A 25,659-nucleotide genomic window follows, 5' to 3' on the forward strand; every position below is an offset into this window, starting at 1 on the left:
GCTGGCCACGTTAGTGCAGTGTGGATGGTAAAGACACAGGGCTTGACATTTGCTGGGTTTTTTTTGTTGTTGTCTCCATTCAGTTGCTGCCATATGGAAAAGGTTTTGCTGCAGGTTACTCATTTAGATTTTACCAGCCTACACTGATATATTTTATTGCTTTCTATTGATAAAGATGAGTGTAAGTTCACTCATTGCCCACTTCTTACTTTGCTCCAAGTAATACAACACAGAAGTTTCATAATAAAACTCAGACTCTTTCCCCCCATATCCCCGCCGGACTGTAGAACTCTGGACGTCATTCATCTTTTCTTTCTCTCTCTCTCTGTCTCTCTCTGTCTCTCTCTGTCTCTCTCTCTCTCTCTCTCTCTCTCTCTCTCTCTTTTCTCTCTCATATTTGTCCCCTCTTCTTTGTGTGTATATCTTGTTGCTGCTTTCTTGGCCAGGCCTTGCTTGTAAAAGAGATTTTTTTTTTTATCTCAAGCAATTTGCCTGGTAAAATAAAGGTAAAATAAAATAAAATAAACAACGCATACCATTAATTGCACTGGTTTGGTAATGTTAGTTATTGCACACATTGCATTTCTGTGTTTCACACTGGTCTCTAAAGCAAATGTTAGCCTGTCCATGTCCAAATATAAAGACAATGTCGGACTATCAGTGTAAAGTTGATTACACAAGATGTTTCCTCCACCTGTTGTGGTGCTATTTGTTCCTGTTTTACTGTAGATACTCCAGCAACTGTTGAGGCTGATCTGAGCTAATTCATTACAAATCTCTCTTTTCTCTCTCCTGTAGTGATGAAGTGGTTTTCCTGCTCCCTGACTGCGCAGCTGCCCCCTGCAGCAGTAGCACTGAGCCTCTCATCTCAATGGGACATTCCTGCAGTCATTCAGTCCAAGTTTGACCACCATTTAGATAGTAACCAATGCACATGGCTGCAAAGGTAACCCAACCTTTTATAGCATGGGGACATAGAATACTTACTGAAAACACCTGCTGCAGCCTCTTCAGTCCAAATGTTAGATTTGTCTGAATTTTCACAGGTGAAACACCGTCTTTGATTTTGTACATAGGGCTCTTGTTTAACAATGTGAAGCGCATGGTCTGAGTCGCATGGTGCAAGCCAATTTAGAATGTGTATGTGAATGTCTTTTTTGCAATTTTACCACCAGAAAAAAACTCTGTATGCTGGGCCAGGCACATGGGCGAAGGCGGTTGTAATTTCTTGTTAATTGTTCATGGGAGTGTTTTAGGTCTGACTAATCCCAGTGCCTTCTCCCATTTCCTTAAAAAGCTGTGTGTACTTGCCCCTCTGCATGTTGCTATAACAATGGCACAGTTTTTCATGCAGAGTAAGAATCTGTTTACGGTCAGGTGATTACATATTGTCACCGACCAGTGACCCAGTGTCCTGACACATGTGGTGTGGCCTTTGCACTCTGAGGGGCAAAGAAAGGCTGAGCGAATCAAGAAACAGCATCATGTCAGACACATTATGAGTGGATAAATTTAGGTGATGAATGGTAAAGAGTTAGTAAGAAACAATGCATGTCTGGGGGTCCGCGCAGCATTTGTCCATATAATTTTTTTTGAACAATTTCTCATGTCGGGGCTACAATACAAGAGGGACATTACAGACGAGCAGGGAGGTATTTGGATGTTTTTTGGTGTGTCTTTTTGGACGAAGAAAAGTGAGCACCATTCACAACCATTAGGCTATATGGACAAATACTACAGCTGTGCGGACCCCCCCTTCTCCGAGAAGGCACGGAGGACTCTGAAAATTCTCCCAGCCCTTAGTCGACATGAGGGTGAGTAGATAATGAGTGAAATTTGAATTTTGGGTGAACTATCCCTTTAACATAGAGATGATTTTGGGGAATTGTGCCCAATCGGGTTTAACTCTAAACAATCTAAGGCAGTAATCTTCTTAAACATCTCAACATGCTTAAACCATATTCACCAGTATTTGCAACAGCCTATTCAACTAATTAATGGCAGTGGATTAACTTCTGCAGTAAAGAAATCCACTCCTGGTAATATATGGCTAAAGCCTGGTTAAACCATCCGCACAAGCAATGGATGGATACAAGCAATAAGGACTTTGGTTAAGGTAAGTTCATTTGAGTCACTTGCTGTGTTACCTCCTCTAGCCTACCCTGGGCCGTAAAGTATACCCCCGCAGCCCCCGCGAGGCGGGGGGGCCCCCGCCCGTTAAACCGGGTTTCCACCGAATCAACCTTTTTTTTTTTTTTTTACACCGCAACATATGGTTCACGTCATGATAACTTCTGTATTATGGCCATTGAAGCTTCCACAGTCCATAGTTCTCCTCTTTGTTTGATATTTCAAGAGACTTCCTAACCATGGATAGCTCCTATAGGCAGGATTGCTCTGTAGTGGGGCAGATAACTGTAATAATCGTTCACTTCTGGAAACAAGCACCAAAATTGGCACACATACTCTTTAGGGATTGCTCTTTTGATAAAACCCGTTAGCCACCTAAAAATTAAAGATGGCGGCCATTTTTCAAGATGGCCGCCATTGAATATACAGTAAAATTGCCTTTCGGAATACAATCGCAAAGACTTGTCCTATTTTAATGATCTTAGTATCAAATAATACATTTTTCACTATGCAGAATCCAAATTTGGACCCATGGACTTACTCACTGGCTTCCTTGTACCATATATCAGTCCTGGAATCCTAATATTATGCTAAATTAGAGGTTAATTATGTCTGACTCGGCTAAAATGCACGGTAGTGTATATCGTAGTAGTGTTAGAGGTTTAGTGTGTGTAGCATATTCCTGTACTAGGCTTCCAAGCTGGATATGACACAATTAAGTGTGTATGTGTGTGTAGGCCCCCACATACTAGACTCCGCGGACTCAATGCAGACCCAAAGCGGATACAGTAATATTGCATTTCGGAATACAATTGCAAAGACTTGTCCTATTTGAATGATCTTGGTGTCAAATAATACATTTTTCACTATGTAGAATCTGAATTTTCATGTTAAAAAATGTTGGGGGGAGTCTTGTACTCCTGGCAGGGTTACCCAAGCCGAACAGGTCGAAGAGTACAGACTAGACAAAGAGTGATCCCCCGTCGCTATTAGTCAAGTCAAGTCAAGTCAATTTTATTTCTAGAGCACATTTAAAAACAACAGGTGTTGACCAAAGTGCTTTACATACAAGATTAATTCAAACAAAGACGGGACAGACACAAAGGAACATTAAAAACAACAAGTGAGGGGGAATGATGGTATGATGGTATGGGAGGTTCCAATGAGACTGAATTAAAAGCCAGAGAGAAGAGATAAGTTTTTAGCTGAGTTTTAGATGTCTGTGGAGGGTGAAGATCTGATTGTTTGTGGGAGACTATTCCATAGTTTGGGACCAATAACTGAAAAGACTCTGTCACCTCTTGTTTTTAGTTTTGTAGGTGGGATGAACAGCAATTACTTGTCAGTGGATCTGAGCAGACGAGAGGTAGAGTAGGGGATGAGGAGTTCTGAAATATAATCAGGTGCTAATCCATGCAATGCTTTAAAAACAAATAAAAGTATCTTAAAATGAATCCTATATTTAACAGGTAACCAGTGAAGTGTGGCCAATATAGGAGAGATATGGTTGATCTTTCTGGTACCAGTGATGAGTCTTGCTGCTGCATTTTGGATTAACTGTAAACGGGATAGGGCTGATTGGGTGAAAAAACTAGGGGCTCAGTTTTATTTTGATTGAGCTGAAGGAAACTTTGAGCTATCCAAGATTTGATGTCCTTTATGCATAGTAATAGTGCACTGACACTACCCAAGTCAGATATTTTCAACGGGAGATGTAACTATGAATCATCGGCATAACAGTGGTAAGAGATATTGTATTTTCTTATCGAGCCCAGAGGAAGCATGTATAAAAAGAATAAAATAGGTCCTAAGATGGAGCCTTGTGGAACCCCACAAGGGATGGATGCAGAGGAAGAGTACATATTGTGCATTTGGACAGAGGCTGATCGACCTTGGAGATATGAGGAAAACCACTGAAGGGCCATTCCCTGGATACCAACAAGATGTTCTAGGTGGTCTTAGAGGATGGGGTGGTCTACAGTATTGAAAGCTGCTGAAAGATTTAATAGAATCAAGATGCAATGATCACCAGAGTCTAGAGATGTTAATAATTACTAACCCTCACCTGGCTGGCAGTGAGAGTAATAGACCTGGAGTTGCAACATGGTTGACTAGGTTTTGGAGTCTCACATAGAAATGAGGTGGAGAACATTATTGGCCAATGATCAGACAGAACATACAGTAACTATTGACTTGAACAATCAGGTCAGGGAGACCAGATGTTAAAATCAAGTCAAGAGTATGACCATGCACATGAGTAGGTTCTGTGACAGACTGGGTAAGATTGAAAGACTCATGCAGAAAATCACAGGTAAGTGCATTAGAAGGACAGCAGACATGGATGTTGAAGTCACCTAGAATTATTACATTGTCAGAATTAATGAGCACTGATGATAAAAAGTGGGAAAATTCTTCAATGAATGATTTGTTAAATTTAGAGGGGCTATATATGAGTACACAGAGTACTGGAATTGATCTTTCAATCTTACACACCATATATGCAAAGCTTGTGTAATCATTAGTTGAGAAAAGTTTACAGTTAAAATTTTACTTAAAAACCATAGCAAGTCCTCCTCCCTGGCCAGTGGTGTGTGGTGAGTTAAGATATTTTTGGAGGACACAATGCAGAAAAGGAGCTGATATCACCAGGTCTTTGCCAGGTTTCAGTAAGACATAAGGAGTCCAGGTTGTGAGTTGAAATAAAGTAATTTAGAATGAGACTTTTGTTTGAGAGTGATCTGACATTGATGAGTGACATTTGAGTCACAGCACTTGTAGAAGTATGGAGAAATGTACAAGGGTGATGGGCCAGGATAAGCAGCTGAAGGCCTAATGCTGATCAGGTTGTTGTGATTTTGTGGAGATCTACCAGGGACACTATGATTTGACATGGAGCTGGTGATGACTACATGTAATCTACACTAGATGCTAAGCTTATTAGACAGCACTGATAAATGGTACAAGTAAGCCAGTGAGTAAGTCCATGGGTCCAAATTTGGATTCTACATAGTGAAAAATGTATTATTTGACACCAAGATCATTCAAATAGGACAAGTCCTTGCAATTGTATTCCGAAATGCAATATTACTGTATCCGCTTTGGGTCTGCATTGAGTCCGCGGAGTCTAGTATGTGGGGGCCTACACACACATACACACCTAATTGTGTCATATCCAGCTTGGAAGCCTAGTACAGGAATATGCTACACATACCAAACCTCTTACACTACTACGATATACACTACCGTGCATTTTAGCCGAGTCAGACATAATTAACCTCTAATTTAGCATAATATTAGGATTCCAGGACTGATATATGGTACAAGGAAGCCAGTGAGTAAGTCCATGGGTCCAAATTTGGATTCTGCATAGTAAAAAATGTATTATTTGATACCAAGATCATTAAAATAGGACAAGTCTTTGCGATTGTATTCCGAAATGCAATTTTACTGTATATTCAATGGCGGCCATCTTGAAAAATGGCCGCCATCTTTAATTTTTAGGTGGCTAACGGGTTTTATCAAAAGAGCAATCCCTAAGGAGTATGTGTGCCAATTTTGGTGCTTGTTTCCAGAAGTGAACGATTCTTTTGTAATTTTGCAGTTATCTGCCCCACTACTGCTGTGTTGTCGCCGCCGCCGTCCCCCCCCCGTCATCGCGGCCATCGCCCCGCCGCCGTCGCCGTCACCACCACCACCACCACCACCACCCCCCCCCCCCCCCCCCCCCCCCCCGCGCGCCATCCCGCGGCGGAAGGCCGCGGGGGGCCCCGCACGGTTACGGTACGGCGCTGAGCCTACCCTTAGGTCAAAGCATAGCACTGGTTTAAAAACCATCTTTGGCATAGCCTACGGGCTATGGGTAGCCTGACAAGCCAGACTAATGACTATATCTATTAACCATAGCTATTAACATGATATTTTTGCTGCGCTAGGGCAGAGACGTTATATGCCTAGAAGGACTTTGGCTAGGGTCATAGAGGGTGCGTCTAGATTTCTAGGCTAAAGTTGGCCAAATGAAGACCCCAGATCCTGATTGGCCAGCTTAGATGGTTGGGAAGCCAATGAGCTGTCTTGGTGGACGTCACATGGTGGAAGAATGCGGAAGGCGGGAGCCCAGCCAATCTCCTAATTAACACACCTGGAGGAAAGACGGAACACGGGGAGGAGGACGAGACTAATACATCCATGGACGAGACACCTAACACAACACCCTGTGTTGGGGGGGTGTAAATTGCATGACTTGTGTGGTTAAATGACTAGCGGAAGCCGGAAGACGAGGTAGGTGAGTAGCACCAACTATGTCTGCCTAGCAACTGCATTTGTTTTGTTAGCTAACAAGCTAATTAGCTTGTGAATTAATTAGCGTTGGCTCAAGACACACTGACGCCCTGTGTTAACCATAGCTACTTGCAGGATAACCTTAGTTATTAAGTGTCACGCCTGGGCTCCACATGCCCACCTCCTTTTGCACTGCCAAGGCGGTGATTGCAGAGCTGCTCACTCTGAGCTACTGGCTGCAGCCAACACTGTTGGGACTTTTCCATATTCTGAAATGTTGTTACTGTTAGCTGGCTTAACAGCCAGCAGGTCATGGCACTTGTGTGTTGTTTTTGGTTGGCTCTAATGAAGACAGGCTTTATTGATCTGTGCTGTTAACTTTGTGTTGAGTGGCAGTTTTCATTGTCTTTGAGATGCCTTGTTAGGGACTTGTGGCTAGAGGTGTGTAAAATGAGTCTTTTGTTTTGGTCTGAGATGCTGATTATTTAGTCTGACATCTAGTGATAATTATTTATAAGCTTTTCTTTTAATAAGAAATATATTTTGATTAATTGTATGTAGCCTAATTATTACCACAGTCAAAATCAGACAATATGGAGCTATGAAGAACTTTTGTAAAATTAAGGTAATAGGGGTCATGTTAAAAAAAATAACTAGCTATGGCAAAAGTAATAATGGTGGTATTATAGATGCTACAGTAACTCTAATCATGCGTCTCTTCTTGCACGACATACTGTTTATCGATGAGTAGTTTTGCAAATGCTTGAAAAGTATATGAATTTGAAGTGGACTGTGCTCTATTTCCTGATGTTGACAAAAAATGGCAGTGCCTCATTGCCAGTGTATGTGCAGCTACATTACGATGTAAAAGTAATATAATTTAACCTACCTAATCAGCTGCCAACTTCATGGATAGTGATCTCTTAAAGTAAATAAAGAAACCATCATTAGTCAGGAAACCCATCAGTTCCGTTTGGAGGGTATCGTGATTCAGATGGCTGGAATGAGATTTATGTGTCTCCGCAGTACCTGACTCACCGTCTACTGCATAACTACCAGCACCAGGAGGGAGCCATCAAAAAACTACAGCAGGGCGCCTTTGGACAGGCTTTCCGCTCAGACCACAGTTCTCACAAAGGTCACCTTTTCATGTGGGACCATGTCATCATATCCTTTCATGGATGAGGGTTGAATCTGAGATAGAGAAATTGCTGAGGCCTGTGTGCCACATCAGTGAAAGGATGGGGAGAGACGGGTAAGAAATAATTGACATTGCTCCAGTAATTACTGTTTTCATGATTACAATATTTTTTCCTTGTGCTCTTTTTAGGGATTGTGATGCAGCACATGAGGGTGTGAGAATCTTTTGCAGGAGAGAATCTGAACTGGGATGCCTAATGAACTACTGATGTCATTGGTCCTCAAGCCACTTCTGGTAATCAGCTGAATAAGTGTATGAAAATCCCATAGGCAACATCTGAGGCGATTTCTGTGACTCCGTCTCAAAGCATCGTCAAAGATGCTGATAGCTGTTCTGACATTCAACCTTCTTTTTGTCTAGCGCGGTATATTCAGCAGGTGTACATCCTCTGTGGATGCCTTGGTGATCATAACGCCTATCTTGTACAAGCATGGAAGAATGGTGTAGCTGAACCAGAGGCAGGGCAAAGTAACTAAAGTTCCTGTTTGGATCCCCATCAGAGGCACATCTCAGCGTGAAAGTGACCACTTCCATCGGGCACAGTGAGTCACAAGAGCAAGCGTTTCCTCTGAGCTGTTTCAAACTCAGGAGTTGATGGGGGAGGCGTGGTAGAATTAGCACGTCTGGTGGCTCGGAGCTGCCAGGTGTTGGACTTCCAGCTATCTTTGATTCAACTTTGATTCTTGACCTCAGTGCAGTCTTGGAGCAGGTTCTGGGGGTGAGAGGTATCCTACTCTTCATCCCACTAGCAGTGGAACCGGAGAGAAGTTTGGTCTAGTGTGTATTCAGTGTGATTACTGTCCAGCTCTTTTAGACTGTCATAAGCACAGGACCAGGACAGACTCTACCAAGCTGTTTCAGTTTCCCTCCTGTTCACCTGCAGCTCCACCATCTAAAATAAATTTAAATAATAAATCAATTTTATGTGTAGCAGAAGTGACAGTGAGGGGACCACTTTCTATCACTACCATAGATTACTACTGTAGATAAATAATACTAGACAGAATAATTTGTTTTGCTATTTGACAGTGGATTATCAGCCATATAACCTTGTGTTTTGAAGTTTTTTCCAGAGGGGGAAGGTCTTTATTTTGGACCTCAAGTGCTTGCCAGCTCCAATGAAAAATCTCAATTTTATTTTTGACTTTGTGTGTGTGTCTTGTCTTCAAACTCGTAGCCTATACAGTAACTCCACTGAATACTGAATGCTTTGACCATTGTATAAACAATGCCACAAATATTGTAAATTTAAAATATTGAATTTTCATTAGACACCAAGATATATGGGACTGAATATGATAATACAATCTGCAAAAGGACTCTTATGCATTTCGATCCACCTTCAGTAACTATCAGTATCATGTTCAGTTCTACATGGGAACCAACAAAAGGGCAAATGGTAAGCATGTGGCAATGGCATTGTGAAGGGTTTGACTCTGCACTGAGTGGGTGAATTTTTAGTGCCTCCTGCAGGTGAACAGGTGTAAGGCTCATCAAGGCAGGGCTACTAACTGGGTGGGTAAGGGGGTCAACTGTCTACAGTGATCCCAGAACTTCAGGGGCCCCAAAACAACATGTTTATACTCCATTTCATGTTTTTGAAAATGAGTTAGAGACTTGCACCATATCAGAAAAACCAATAGTACCCAACTTGTGTCTATTATCTTGCCAAAATCTAAGCTTCAAGGCCTGAATTATTTGATACAAAATTGTATAGTGTGAAAAATATGCAGTATGTAATGTTTTTAAGGCTATTAACTTGCTTTATTACTTAATAGCCCCCCCCCCCCCCTTATTATTATTATTTTTTTTACACACAAAGCCTTGATTGAAATGTAAACATGTTGAGTTTAGATACAACTTGGATATTTAATGAGTTGACACATTTGAACTAGTAAAACTTAATAATCATCTCAGCTGGAGCAAGGGGATAATGAGGCAGTATGATGGAATGTCAGTAAGTAGGCTAATACATAAGTAATACAGAAACAACTCTTGAAAAAGTAATTTCAAGAATTAATGACAACAACCCTTCATCATCTGTATTTACACTGGTGTATTATCTGTATCCACATGTGACCAGCCGATGTCCCTCTGCCAGCTGCCGCTTTTTGCAAGTGTGGTACGTTCAAATATCCTCGTAAAAAACAATTTCCCCCGATGTTGGAAACAAACATTGCCCTGTGGCTATAGCTTCCCTCACGAAAACACTCCCACAGCAACACAAGAGTGAGGTATTGGTCTTGTTTTTGGCTGGAACCGGTTTCAACACACCTTAAGATAAGGTAAGGGAGGTCTATTTGTGATCTGTAGCCTATTACTTTAAAAACAGGCTGACAAATACCTTTTATACAGCTCATTATATTTAAAGTAATTAAATTAAAGTAGGCTATTGTAGGGATACATTTGGCATCAAACAAACCGTGGCCGTAAAAGATAGGAATCTGTATAGAAATGTCTGACACTAGTTTGTCTTATTTCTGTGTGTCTGTTTTCCATCATCCTGGTTATAGGACACAAAAAACTCGCTAATATGGTTTAAGAGTCGGGATCAAACCAATTGATTTTGTCTGCTCTAATGGATACTTGAGCCTACATTGAATAGCTACAGTAATAGAACATTACAAGGGTACCACTCCGCTGAGCACTCATGTCGTGTCAAAAAAAAGTCCGTAAACCTTGAACGCAGCATTTTGGTCCAGGCACAGGCGGCGATGCACTTCAAAGGGACAGGTCCTGCAGGCAGCAGCCGATTGAAGACTTGTGCGCTCACAGTGTGTTACCCATGTGTCTGAGCGACTGGGATCATTTGTAATTTCTGTAGTTAAATTTATTTACCACTCGGTCCTGTTTAGATTATAAATAACAAACACAAAAGCAACAAACAAACAAAAATCACGGACTTGTCTGGCTTCAGGGATAATGTCATATTTGGCGCCGTTAACAACTTGAGACGTGTTTTTGGACTCGCAGGTAAGATTTGGCACTTTGGTTTGACATAATTTTGTTGTTTAATTTTTCAGTGTCTCAGCTGCGACCAGTAGCGTCCAGGATTAATTCATTCAAACATTGACATAACATTTGCGTGATTATGCAGCTTCATTAAACATGCTTATTTGACTAGTGTCGAGTTGGGATCAGCTGATAATTTGAGGAAAAGTTTATTTGTTTGGGGGGTGCTTAATTTACTCTAGCCTACACGCGGTTATTTAATTTATAGAAGGCTGCGGATACTACTGTAAGTCAGGGTCGGTTCAGTATAACGGAAAGTCACCCAATACTGTAACTGTAGAGTCCCCCAGCAGCCTGTGCAGACATGACGGTTCATTGTGTGTCTCAGGACTGTGTGTTTTTAAAGGTAGAAACTCTATCTAGAGGGAGACAGGAGCGCCTGTGGCTCCTGTCATCAGTCCATCCGTAGTTGAGGACAGATATGGACGGGGCTGGCTGCTTCCAATTAGCCCACCTCTTTTACCCCGTGAGACTTTTTCCGATCCATTTAGGCAACATCCGGCCATCTATCACACTACCTGGGTCAGTATCTTTCCACAGAAGACACTAACCCACCTACTTACCACTGATACTCTAAGGGATGTAAGTCGCAAACGTGGCGTGGACACTGCAGACGGAAAATGTTTTAGTCAAGTTTTCACGCTGGCTCAGACTCGGTTACAGTCTTATTTCATTGCCATTTGTAGGCAAAAGTCATTTACAGTAAGTTGCATTCCACTTAATATTTAGGTTGTGTTTCTGATTTCAGCTCCCGTTTGTGCACTGATAGGTACTGTACCTGAGTCTCTGCATCTGCTGTGCATCATCACCTCTTGATGTCAGGTGGTGTGTGCCTACAGTGTGTAGTGGGATCAAAAAGTTTGAGACCTCCTTAGGAAACCACTAACATACTCGCCCTTCATAGGCTGTGTGCATATAGGCTACTGTATTGTCTATATAGAGAATTCACAACCTAAAAACCTGTAGGTGGTCTAAATTATGTGGCTGATCAGTGGAAATTCAATTACTATCCTCAATAATGGCCAAGAATCCCCTTTATTATTAATGAATATTGATGACAATTTAGACTCTTGATATGAGTAATTATTCCCTTTATTCTTAATTTTTGATTGGCATTTGGTTTTATGTGCGTTTTTAAATAATGTGTTTGGCTCACAGGGCTGCAGCCATCGACTGCTTTAATCTGTCTACTTTTTGTCCGGTTGCACGACGATTAAGCTTTTGTGATGTGGCAATGTTTTGTGAAACTAGAAAGGAAGGTCATGCAACTGTGGTGGTTTAATGTGTTGTGGGCTGGTGTACATACAGGATTATTTTCTCTAAATGTGAGTTAAGTGCATGTTGTGCATTATTTTTTTTTCACTTTAACCAGATAGGGAACTAGGCAGGTGTTGACACCCATCAAAGACGCAACAGGATGTTGTTGTTGTTTTTTTTACAGTATGAAATCCTAATAGAGAAAGCTGGCGGAAACGGATTTGTGTACTGACCTATGGCTGCCACATTAACTCATACGATTCTATTCTGGGAATATTACGTGCCAGTTATGCTTTTGTTATGCTTACAGGTCATAAGTCACAGTGTCAGAACCCATAATCATTTGCAAAAGTTCATAGAAATGGAAATCCCCCTCTTTTTTTCCTTCTTTTCTTTTAGCTTCAGCAACACACCCTGGTGTGGTACATGCTGTAGAAGCAGGTTAGAGTCAGAACTAGGACTGTTACTCGATGAAAACCCCTAACTGGCATCAGTGACCTATAAGCACAACAGGTTTTTGATCCTAATATGGCTATAGTTCAAAAGTAACATGTTAGAGGGAAACACCTTTAGTATTTGTGGGACTCTTATCTGATGGTATTAAGAATTTAGTCATGAAAACAGCAAGTCACTTCCTGTCAAGATCTTTCAACCATTGAATGTATTTTTTGGCAACCTTCACCGCTTTACTACTCACACAATTAAAAGAAATTTGTATTGTGAGTTTTATGTTGGGACTACAGATGGAAATTAGCCCTAGTGGCTAAATCTGGTACAACCATCTCTTCATTGTTCTAAAATTGATTAATGGTATTGTACACTGTCCTGTGATAATAAACTAAACTAAACTAAATGTTTTTTGGAAATACACCCCCTGTAAAGAAAATACATAGAGTATGAAATCACCGTCACTGTATTTGTATGATAGCAAAGTAGTGTTGATTAGGCAAACAAACGTTTACAACATCTATGACTATGACAGACGTTAGTTTAGCAGGATCATTGCTGGTGGGGAAGGCTACTATCTCCATGACTCATGTCATTTCTTCCACTGCAGGTATGGACGCACATGCAGCTCAGCAGACAGAACTCCTGTCTGCAGCAGGTAGCTAGGTGTGCCCAGCCAGGTGTTTTACCCTGCCTGCACCTACAATCTCCAGAACCCTCCAGAACTTTAAGTGTCCTTGGACCTCTCTGAGCTAGACCACCCTGTGGGGGCAACATGGGGGAAAGACGGGCGCGCTCCTTCCACATGACGTGCCATGTGCAGCGCGACTACGGCAGCAGGATGGGGAGTTCCTTCATTAGTTGCAGTCCCAATGGATACGCCAGCACGAGCCTCAGCCTCAGCCTGGACCAGGACATGGACGCTGACCTAGCAGCCTCCACCGGCACTCCAACCAGCAGCACTGCCGTACGGGCTCTTGCACCCGACAGGAGCCACTACTCTCCTGTTTCATTGGAACTGGACCCCACAGCGGTGAATAATGGATCAGGCATTCCCTGCTGTCCGCCTGCAGACACAAAGGACCCAGCGCAGCAGACGATACACAGCCAGCCGTCTATCACCTCTGTCCCACCACCTCTCCCTCGTTCGAGCTGGCTGCATCATCACCAAAAGGATTTCCGCAGCCCTTACACCAAGACTAGCATGCAGGGGGATGTTTACAACTTCCTAGAGAGACCTGCTGGACTGAAATGCTTCCTCTACCACTTCCTTGTGTGAGTACCTGTCTAGTTCTGTGTACAGTACAGACTTCAGGTCAGTTTGGCAGGATCAGTAGATGTCCTGATCATAGTTTATGACGACCTTGTTTAAAGCTTTAACGGATGAATTATAATAAATAGACTCTATAAAGTAAGTTAATTCCATAAGTGCACATACAGAAACATTCTCCCTGAAAACAATGCAGCATAAAATCCAAAACACAGTCCACAAACTTTGACAAACTAAATAAAACTAAACCTGATAAGGCTTAACTCTAATGTCAGGGCTAAGAACCGTTAAAAAAAAAAATTCAAACAAAAGTCAAGTGCCTCTTAAGCCAAGCGACACAGGTCTGCGCGATGTCTCTTAGCGCCAATCCCTCTCTCGTTAATTACATCTAGGGCAGCTCCTTTCCAGTATTAGGTTCTGGTTCACAGTAACACAAGTAGAGGTGTCTGTGGCCTGCTGGCTGTCAGCGTTTGTTTTAAGATAGCCCAACAGAAGCAGGTCAGTGTGATCTGTTCAACCACACCTCTGGCCTTGATGAGCCTGCTCTTTTCTGCTCTTCAACCATCATCAAACCAGCAACCTCATGCATGAAACATGGAGCTGCCTTCTTGATGCTGCTAAGATGACCTGCAAGAAGAGCGCACTGACCTACAGTTGACACATAACTTGAATGAGTCATTTTATTAACTGTCACCTAGGAATGTCGTCTCTCCTTTGTCGGAGCTCAGACTATGATTAAGCTAGAGTGTTTTAGCAGGGTGGAATGATGGGAAAAGACTGTGCTTCACAATTTGTTTGGGATAATATATTGTTTTTGTGTTGGAATGAGTGGTAGAAACCATGTAATCTAATGCTCGTTCTGGAAAATAATCAAACTTTTTTTTAAACTTAATTCATACATCACCTTTTTTGCGAAGACTATTAAATATCTGATTAATGTATGAGAAACCAAATAGAATCTTTTATTCTCTTTTGAACACTACCCAGTGCTAGTTTAAGCTTTAATTCAAACGTGTTTAGCACACTGGATAAATATTTGTATCACAGAAAGTTTCCAGTTTAATAAATCACCTACGGTGAATACAACTATGGAACAATATGTTTTGATTATTGTGTTGCAGTAAGAGCACCGTTACAATTATCTTACATTTTTTCAAAAATCTAAACAAAACTCTTCCAAGGCCACAATTAATTTCCAGGCCAAGAATAAACACCCAAGCATGTGACGGCAGGATCTTGCATGATCTCCCAAGTGTCCCACAATTTAGCCCTAGACATCATAGTAAACCCTGAGCCCATGGATTTAAAGCAGCTTAGATCAAAATATGAATGATAATAATAGTTAAGTTGAAAGGCCTCTAGTGAACTGCTCTGTTTACACCCAGCTGCATCATACAGTAAGTCAAAAGAGAGAGAAACTCATTCCGGCACTGTGGCGGTGTGAAGGCTTCAGAGCTCTGTTTCAAGGAATTATTTAATTGCACTGTACTGCAGCCCCACAACCACAGTGGACTTTTAAAATGTATTTTCCATATATCTACAGATTTAGGCAGAATAGAAACATGCTAATACAGCATCCTCATCTTTCTACCAACTCATTCTAAAAGGATGTTAGGAGGATTATTGCTGCTGCCACTGCTGCTGCTATAGTTACACATGCAAATAACAGTATCCACCACTCCATGGATTGCTTTCTTGCCAGTTTTGTTGAAAACAAATACACATGGCTGGGAGGAGGGTTAGCAAAACAGAGAAAAGGTGTCTGGACTTGCATAGTTCCCCTTTAAATAAGATTATTTTATGTACAAACTCTAAACCACATGGTGCATATTGACCACTGGCCTCTAATAACCACCACAGTAGCTACAAAACTTGACTTTCTTGTTTATTACCTTAGCAGCATTTACCAACTCATATAACCTCCTTTGATGTAGGGTCATAAGGACGTAACATTTTTGACATTTTAGGACTTTGTATGGTAATTTGTGCTAATGAGACTTGAAATATTGTGACCTGTTGCAAAACAAGTTTTTTTTTTTTGCATCCTGTTTTCCTGTTTATTTTATTTGCAGAAACATAGACGCTGTGGTCACATGTGGCTACCAAATATTTATATTTTTTCAAAATGTGCAGTCAAGGATGAATTAAAAAAGGTACAAGTTAGACGATAATCTTGTTGTGGTGTGAGTGGGCAGTGGCCAAGGAAATCACAAGTTTATCCTCTCATTGAAATATTATGATCGTCATCAGTTTGCTCACAATGTAGTGCATCTCACTTTTTGGTTATGACTCAGCGGTTAGGCAACTCTGACTAAAAATACACATGACATTGTTTATTTTACTGTGCAACTCCTGGCAACAGTTTTGACATCTTCAACCTCTCGGATGCTCCGTTCCTACAAATCATCCCTGATACAAACACATTTATCTCTACAGTTCTTTAACTTAGTTGCTTTCCAAAGGATTTAATTATTTTAACATCCCAGACTAACTTTAAGTCATTAGAAATAGTAGGTACACCCAACACTTTTCAGCTGTGTCAGTGTGAAATTGTGCATGAAGAGAGGCTGAATTAGTCTCTCCATCTCATTAAAATAATACCTTTGTCAGGCACAGACGGATGGAAACCCTGCAGTGATTCTCAATTCTACTGGTTGTTTGTGTGTTTTGTGTGCCATGCATTGCTGATAATCCGTCCCAGCAGTAATTGAGGCTCTAATGTTCTCCCCTCACAGAGGAGAGAGAACCCGAGCCTGTCCTTCATTTAGTATTAAACCCTTCTGACTGATTCCCGCTGACACTCCTTTAAGTAACTCTTACTTGTCGATGGCTATCACTGGTGGCCATCTATTCTCCTGGCCTCTTTAGAGATTGGCAGGGGAGAAGGGACGCATAAAGGGCCGTATGCGGCACTCATGACAGCCCTAATAGCCGTGCTCCACAATAGGATGACACACACACACACAGACACAGGTGGCTGCTTTATTCATCACTACCTTTATTGTGTGCGGATCAGCAACAGTTCCACCACTGGCAGCAATTTCAGCACACACACTGCCAGTACATGTTTGCATGTTTGCAGACACACAGACATGCGTCTATAAGATCACACACATGCAGAGGGTTGGATTGCATAAAACAATGAAAGGAAATACTCAAAACACTGACTCATAAAGGCTCATCTCAACACCCCATCTGGCTGCTTCAAAACATCTGTCCAATCAACAGGTACCATAAATAGGACACACACCATTTACAAAATAGAGATTAAGCAACCCTGACGAATCTATGCACAATGTACACATAGTGTAAGAGCATTGAGGTATTCATTAGATTTGCTTTTTTGCTTTAGTCTCAAGAAAAGTTTTTGAGTTAATTCCTTTACTCGCCAACAGCTGTCTCCATCAGTGGAACACTCTTTTCTACTGTAGTTAGCATGCTGACCAGCTAGCCCCAGCCCGGCCTGTCACTTTCTGATCACATTTCACCATAGCCCACTTTTCCTTTTATATTATGAAGACGATGATGGCTGCTGCTGGCTAGAAACCGCATTTGGCAGCAGAGTAAATATGATATTAATTTCATATAAGTGGTGTATCAGTAAATAGTTCAATCAAATCTAAGAAGACATGGTTACTATTTTAGACTTTATGTCATAACAATAAGCAGTGAGTGGTTAATTTAAATGATATGCCACAAAATGCATATAATATATTAAATGTCACATATGTCCAATCCCCAAAGGTGATGGACAGAAATGGGTAGAAATCCCTTGGACTTGGTGCGGTATATGTGAACATGTGTCCGAAAAGAGTCTTATGCAATTGCATGCAGACTCACCAGCTCACAGACAACCTGGGACAATGATCCCCCTCACAATTAGGCCACTCCATCTGAGTCTTTTACATAACCAAAGGGAATAAACATTTATGTCCTGATGATTTCCAAATGCCCTTCTCAGACTGAAAGCAGATTACAGCCATACCTCTCAGTCTTCTTATCCACCCAAGTCTCACAGTTCACTTTCTTACTGAAGAAAACGTCTACTTGCATTTGAGACAAAAATGTCTAAGTCAAACCATGAAGAAAATGTGAGCCCAAATTTCTGGTTTAATCCTTCATTTCTTTAAATTATCCTTGTTTGCAATCATACATGGTGTATCTGATCAAGGTCATTTCCGCTGTAACGTCATCACACCGCAACCCGTTTGCCGCGGAGAAAGCATTGCACCTGTTTATCCTCGTGAATATGCAGCAGGCCAGATGTTGTTTGGAATACTTGGTTCTGTTGTGTATTTTTATATCTGGGCAGATTATTGAAATGGCTATAGTGAATCCTCAGCTTCCAGGCTTTCCCCTACATCTATGCAGAAAGGAAACCTCTTGTTGGATATCTGCTTACAAGAGATTACTGACTGACTGAAGAGCACTGTATGGCTCGCTCTCATTTCTCTAGTTAGTTAGTAGTAAGTTAGCACTGGGGAATATTTTTTCAGGTAAAGGCAGTTATTAAGTCACTTCACCTTGCACTTTTAGTCACCTGGCACTGGCACATTTGTGGTTTTTTTTGCTATGTTATTTTTGCTTGTTAGATGTAGGCCTAATACTTAGATATGTAAATAACTTCTTAAAGCCTTATTTTTTTTTACACCAAATAATTTAAAGCTTCAGTTTATTAAACCAGAATTGTGTAGTCAATACAGCCTAAATAAAATGTCCATAAGTATCTCACAGTTCACAGACCATCTCAGATGTCATTCTTTGTCACACCCCAAATGCATGGTACTCAATTTAATAATAAGGCTGCAAAATAAGCAGAAAGCATCATTTTGCAATTTTATGTACAGATATTGTGATTGCCATATGCAGTTGTGATTTCAGTTGGAATAGTAATTTTTGCTTTTCATTTTTACACAACTAACATAAATGTGAGTATGTGATTTTTCCCCCCCCTGAGTCTTGAACCAAGCAAATATGTCCCTTTAGATCTTTAGGACATGATTTGGCCAGGGTTTTTACCTTACCACATTTTACCTTGTGATTAATTGCGCACCCCTATTAGATATTATAGTCTCTTTGATTCAATAGTGGGCAAACATATTGATTTTATTCCCATAAATAATCATTGCAGCCTGAATTGGAAATAACAATGTTTTTATTTATCGATTGTGATTGTGAAATGCTACCATCACTACATTGTCTTGGCCTTTGAATTTTTAGTGGTGTTTTTTAAACTTGTAGCACTGTTGTCGTGTTGTGACCATATTCTTTACAATGGCGCATGAATCTCCAACTGAATTAAACTCAGAAGTTTAGGCCACTGCACTTTGGTTATGTATATTGATGATGCTGAACCTGACATATTTGTTGAAGTTACTTATGAATGACACTGTCACTGCTGTCTGACACCCCTCCCAACTATTTCTCTTTTCATTCATCTTGCCCTCCAACCTGTAAGGAGATTTACATCTATTTTCCAAGTATTTGGTGGACAAGCTGATGGCTAAGCCAGGATGGAATATCCATGTTTGTGGCTGGTGGCTGATGTGGTGTAATCCACCCTAAGCTCTTCCATGGATGGGATAGGGGGTGGGGGGTGTTAGGGCTAGCAGTCATGTCCAGGGCAATTTGCATGCTTTTAGGTTGAACTTTGTGCTTGTCAAAGTCACAAGCTCCTTTCCTCATGCAATACCCCAAGAAGAAGCTTCAGAACAGAGAAATGTTAAACTGAGAGAAATTTTTTAAACAGGAAGTAAAGTAATCGGACTAACAAGGAACATATTTTACAAACAGTATGGACAATGTCTACTCTGATATAACCTTAGACTCAATGCAGGTGTTTTCCTTAAATGACCTTCCTCAGCAGTCATATCAGCTGCAGCATTAGCAGTATTGCACCAGCATATGCATAGCATCACTGATTTAAATAGAACGCAAATTTTTACTCAAATGTGAGAGGTAAGTGACAGTTTTAAATAGAAATATGTGACTCTGACTTAGAGGAAAGTGAGTGGTTTGGATCTTTGGATCTCATGATGTTTGCTGTGGAGGTAGCTTGTTTGGTAGTTTACACTAAACACTGAAAATACAGTTGGATTGTGGTAGAAAGTTCTCCCAGCCTGAAATATAATATTTGTTTGAGCTGATTGTGGAATTGTGTAACCTTTGGATTTTGTTTTGTGGTAATATTGGCAGAGAGATTACAAATGGCTACTTGGCACTAATAATAACACATGGTAATGGTTTTGTGAGACTAAATTGGTTTGAATGTTCACTTTATGATGTTGGATGTCTCCATTGTTTGATGTTTAGGGTAGTTTTGTTTGAGAATCCCAACAGTTATTGTAAACCTGATGACACTATTGACACACCTTCATTCATATGTCCATCTACATAAGAGCGACTGAAGGCAAATGCTGCAATATGAGACTACTTACTGTAATCATCTTAACTTTCTACATCCTTTGTTACCAGAAGGTTAAGTTGGTTTGTCACGGATCTTAATGAACCGTGGACTGGACACCTGAGGGATAGCTTTCTTGTAAAAATGAGGCAATATAAGCTTAATAAACATCACCTATAGTACATACAGACTGGTCTCAAAAGTGTGGTTAATGAGACATGTTTACACTTGAAAGTGAATATGATGATGAGTACATACATATTTTCTCCACTTATGTCCAAACTGAAACAGACACACTAACACACCAAGGAATCAGGTTACTATGGAATGTAAGAAGGAACAGTGACAACATCTTCTTGAGAAGATCACCTTGAGAAGCACAAGAACCATTAAGAAATTAACAAAACCTTAAAGGGATAGTTCAACATTTTGGCAAATTCGCCTACTGCCATATTGCCTATAGTCCTAGGAGTAGGTTCATTACCTTTAAATATCGGTGTGGTTTTGAGATCCGTGGGGCAGAGATGTGAGGTGCTCAGCTAACATGGTATGATCCCCTGTCCGTCAAAACTCATCAAATACACAATCGCTCTCGTGGACAAGTTGTGACCTGCACATTCACCACGCTATGAAATAATTATGTAACATTACAACACACGAAGCAAATACTCGGAACTAGTACTTGTGCTTTTGAAATCACTCCGCCCAGTAGCCATGTCTGGAATGTAGTTCCGGCTATGCATTTGCCTCGAAAACAACTCTGTCTCGTAATGTTACATGATTATTTCATAGCGTGGTGAATGTACAGGTCACAACTTGTCCATGAGAGCGTTTTGGAGTTTTTGGATTGTATATTTGATGAGTTTTGAGGGACAGGGGACCTGTACTGTTACCTCAGTTGTGTTCGCTGAGCAGCTCGCGTCTCTGCCCCGCAGATCTCAAAACAACATGCACTGATAATTAAAGGTAATGAACCTACCCCTAGGACTATAGGGAATATGGCAATAGGCAAATTTGCCAAAATGTTACTCGTCGTCATCATATTCACTTTCAAGTGTAAACATGTCTCATTAACCACACTTTTGAGACCAGTCTGTATGTAGGTGGTGTTTACTAAGCTTATATTGCCTTAGGTTCACTGTTGATTGAGTGGAGGGTTTGGTGTGGCTCTATGTTGGACTTATTTTAGTGAAGCTGGAAGGATCTGCAGTCAGTAATTCTCACTAAAGCCCCAGATGTTTTGTTTTAATCAGATCCCAGGGGTTTGGCCTGGCTACATAAGGTTGGCTAATGGTCGTGAGTGAGTGACCCAGTCCTGTCTGCAGCAGACACCTCCCCGGGGTGTCAATCCAGAATGCTTTTGGATATGACATTGGAAAAATGCTGAATTGTGCTGTCTAGTTACAGTATCTTCACACAGCCTGACTAAATGCAGCATCTCAAATCATTACAGTCAGGTTTTAGCAGTGGTTTTATCAGGGCTGTGTGTTTTGTGTTATTTATTTAATTTTGTGACTCCAATCTTCAGACAGACACACAGGTTTTGATTTTCTTTTTTAATTCTTGGCATGAAACAAAAACAAAACTCTTGATCAGTCTGACCCTGCTGATGTACTTGAGAAGTTGTGTGAACAACAAATATTCCATTTCGGTCTCTTTAATGCCAATCAAAAATTTGAAGAGATACTATGCTGATACATACAATATAGAATTTGCTGCAGTCTGCTGTTGATTATCCTTTCTAGTCAGTTATGGCATTCATCCCATTTCTGGCACAGTGTTTGGAGTCCTGCGGATATTGCAGTGCACCGTTATCCCTTTAAAACAAAACAAATGCCAAGTCCCATACGCTGAAGGGAAACAGATTACATGACCTGGTCAAGGACCTACATGACCGTGACATCATATTTATACTTATCCTAATAAAATGATCTTATTTCAACACAAGGGGAAAGGATTTTGAGTTGACTTGACATAGCTTTGTTCTGACTCTGGCTGACTGGTCTTTGATAATGCCACTGCCTGAGAGCCTAGCAACATGTAACAAGTAGTTGGTCCCACTGATCAGTCGTTGCACACTTCAGGTCAGTGAATGCTGAGATAACCACAGTGGAAAGATCTGCACGCATGATTTTCATGCACTGATGATTAAGAATATCAATGTTTTGTTATATAGTGTGTTCATTTGCATACAATCGTGGGAAATTTGTTTTTTAAAGCTGAGAATGTTAGTTTTTAGTAGCCAGCAGAATTCAACAGCTCCATCAGATATTTTAATGTCAATATTTTTTTTCCGTTAACAAATGGCTATACATTTCATTTGTCTGAACAAGTTCCCAAAACTCAGACACAGATGAAAACTGAAATTATATGTTTCATGAACTTGAAAAAATTTAGATGGCACAGAAGGAACATCTGTAGATTCTACTAAAGACTGATGAAGCAATGAAGTGTAGTTCAGTGTAACTCAGAGTCTGTCCATCCATCCATCCATCCATCCATCCATCCATCCATCCATCCATCCATCCATCCATCCATCCATCCATCCATCCATCCATCCATCCATCCATCCATCCATCCATCCATCCATCCATCCATCCATCCATCCATTAATTATCTGGGGTTGGGTTGTGATGGGAGTAGGTTAAGCAGAGGGTTCCAGGTGGCCCTCTATTACTTTTATTAAATACCAAATACAAATAATAGTACAAATAAAAAACATTTATTCTGTATGTTGTAAAAAAAAAAAAATTGATTGAAAAAACATCTTGTTAATCCTGTATTTTTGAAATCATATTTAAAATTGAGAACTAAGACAGCTTTGACATGACTGGCTCATTCCTCACTGGTGAGCTCTCCTGCTCCTGCTTTTATGTCGCGGCCTGCATGTGGAATCGTTTGCTTTTAGTGAGATGTACACTCTACAGGGGGTTGGATTGGCTCTGAGCTTAGTTTTTAGATGTCATACACATCTGAAATCCTTCACTCCCATATGTCGAGGACACGGCACCAAGGGCGTGTCTAACCATGGAATCTCATTGGCTACCCCAGTCGGCACTCCAACATCCCCCAAGATGTGATTGGCTGCTTTCAAAGTCAAAGGCTGAACCATTTTATCAACACAACACATGCTGTTCATTTCAATTGAATTTAGTTTAATTATAATTTATTTCCAGAGCAAAGAGAAGACCAAACCAAAATCTGATCCTCACTCCAACAGTGGGATGCCTTGTTTTATATCTTTGTCTGGTTGAGGTGACATGTACACTCCATGAACCCGTAGTAAGGCAGAGGAGATGATGTCACCTCAGCTCACCCCTGTTGATGGCTGCTTTCCTCATACTGTAGGTTTGGGTCTACACTGAGGACATTGTGCTCTGAAGCCTCTGCATTTTTCTTGTATTTGAGTTTTAAAAAACAATCCAAGGGAGGAAGGGGGGTGGATTGTGGAGAGGGGTAGTGAGAACTAATCCTTTGAATAAAATCACTGTCCCATCTGGTCAATGTGTTACAGTGTGTGTGCAAGGGGAATCCTCCTTTAGGAGTCTTGCCCTCCATCACCCCACTCTGTATTCTGCTTATTCTATCACCTGAGTGACCAGAAATGAGCAAGATCTTTTTAATATACAGTATCACACCCTCTACTCCGCCTCCTTAGAAATTTGGATCATGTGTTTGAATATACAGGTGAGTCTAAATTGGGTGTCTCAAACACTCCTCTTTTGGGGATACTCTTGATAATTTAGAAATTACCGGTATAGATCAAACCAGAAGTGTGGTAGTCTCTGCATTTCCTGGAATATATATGTTTCCGCATTATTTAGTATGTTCCATGAACAATGATAAACAACAGACACTTACATAACTCTCCCAGCATATGGCATGTAATCCAGCTTGTAGTACACAGCATCATAATGCACCCACTGCTGTGTTTTTAAAGTGAGCCTGATCGTGATGATGATGATGATGATGCATGCAAACACTTATGATATGTCATGTAAAAGCACTTAAAAGACGTGTTCTGTGGATTATTTCTGGGATGGTGAAAATGCACACAACAGATTCTGCTCTTAGTCCTGCATGGTCAGAGAAGACTCAGCAAAGCCGCTCATAAGACTCTGAAAATTTAGAATGAACCAGTGAACAAGTACATTAACAGCAGTGGCTTAAGAAGTAAATACACCTTTTAACAGAGTTGGTAAATAAAAAAATTAATAAAGATATAAAGTAGCTGGGATTAAATGTTCTGAAGTTGCAAAAATAATGCAAGTAATGCTCACTTTAAAAAAAATAAAAGCAAACAATCAGATTTTTTAGGTGAATTTGATTTTAAGAAAAGCAATGAACATAAAAATAAACAAATATAGGATGTCACTATCACAATCAATCGGTTTGTAGGACTTTGATTTTATTGTTCACTTTGTGGAGAGACTTTCTCTGTTTTTGGCTTCTCCAGTCCGAGGCTGTGATGTGTGATAGCAAACTGAATGTCTCTGGCCTGTTCCTCAGGCTCTGGGAGGACACGTATAAAGATAGATTGCAGATGAAACAGTAAATTGAGAAAATAAATCAGCAAATGTATTGCTGTTAAATACCTGTTGGTTTCAGCCTTACCTTCCTCCCCCACTTCAACCCCCCCCTCTCCCTCTTTCCTTTTCCATGTCCTCTGCCTTCATGTAGGTGAGCTGGTGGTGGATGTCCCACTCGCATGGCTATATTTGTAGACTATGTATATACACTGACAGATGGACGGTCTTGTCGGTATGTTTCAATGTTGCTAGGAGACGTGGAAACATCCTGCAAGCTGTTAATACAAGCAGATTGATGACAAAAAGAAAAACTGACAAAGTACCTTGACATTCGTGCAGGACAACTGGTTAGTAAATCTCTTGACTCTTTTAATTTATAGTAAATAGTATAATTCTCCAGTGTATGTCCCAGTGTCAAACACAGAAGGGTTGGATGATTTGTCTGTGGAAAAATGGTTTTCAGTAGTAAAAATCTACATATCTTCTTTATAATTTGTCCCATTCAGGTGAAAACACATCAAAAAGGCCAAAAAGAGTGAATTTAATCCAGGTAAAAAGTGGCACCGTGAAAAAGTGTGAATGCAATTGAAGGTTTCAGTCAAAACATCATTGTCAGAAAAACTTATAGACAACATAGTGGCAAAATAGTGTATTAGACAATTAAATATAAAACACATAAAGCTATATAGCTAACTGGGAATCAACAACAACAAAGAAATGTGATTGTTTTTGGGTTGTCTGTGTCAGTCTCGTGGACATAATATCTCAGTAATGTCTTGATGGAACTTCAGAATTGGCAACATTGTTCAATGGAACTCAAGGATTGACTGATTACACGTAAGGGGTCAAAGGTCAAGGCCGTGGTGACCTTACAAAACATGGTTTTTGCTGTGTGAAAGAAATTTCTCCAGAATTTATTTAGGGAGTCATTTTAGAGTTTTGCATATTTGGTGGTCAAAGGCAGGAGGTCGTGGTGACCTCACAAACACTTCAAGCAATTAAAGCAACACATCACACAGATGGTTAATATTTCAAATGATCAACCACATCACACATACCATTAACACACGTAAACGTACAAAGATTCCACACACATCCAAAAGAGGGAGAGTGAGGAGGAGGGGGGGGGGGG

General features: G+C 40.6%; 1 protein-coding gene across 1 annotated transcript in view; it reads left to right on the forward strand.

The window, feature by feature from the left end:
• Window positions 1–13,100: 13,100 nt before the first annotated feature.
• The window catches only part of kcnq1.2 (potassium voltage-gated channel, KQT-like subfamily, member 1.2), a gene marked incomplete at its 5' end in the record, with an annotated part of 165,027 nt that continues 152,468 nt past the window's right edge, over window positions 13,101–25,659 (forward strand). The window contains one exon of the mRNA XM_083974225.1: window positions 13,101–13,600. Coding sequence (XP_083830351.1) covers window positions 13,101–13,600 — 500 coding nt within the window. The remainder of the gene's footprint in view (window positions 13,601–25,659) is intronic.

Source organism: Trachurus trachurus, assembly GCF_905171665.1.
Source record: "Trachurus trachurus genome assembly, chromosome: 6".
NCBI classification, from domain to species: Eukaryota; Metazoa; Chordata; class Actinopteri; order Carangiformes; family Carangidae; genus Trachurus; species Trachurus trachurus.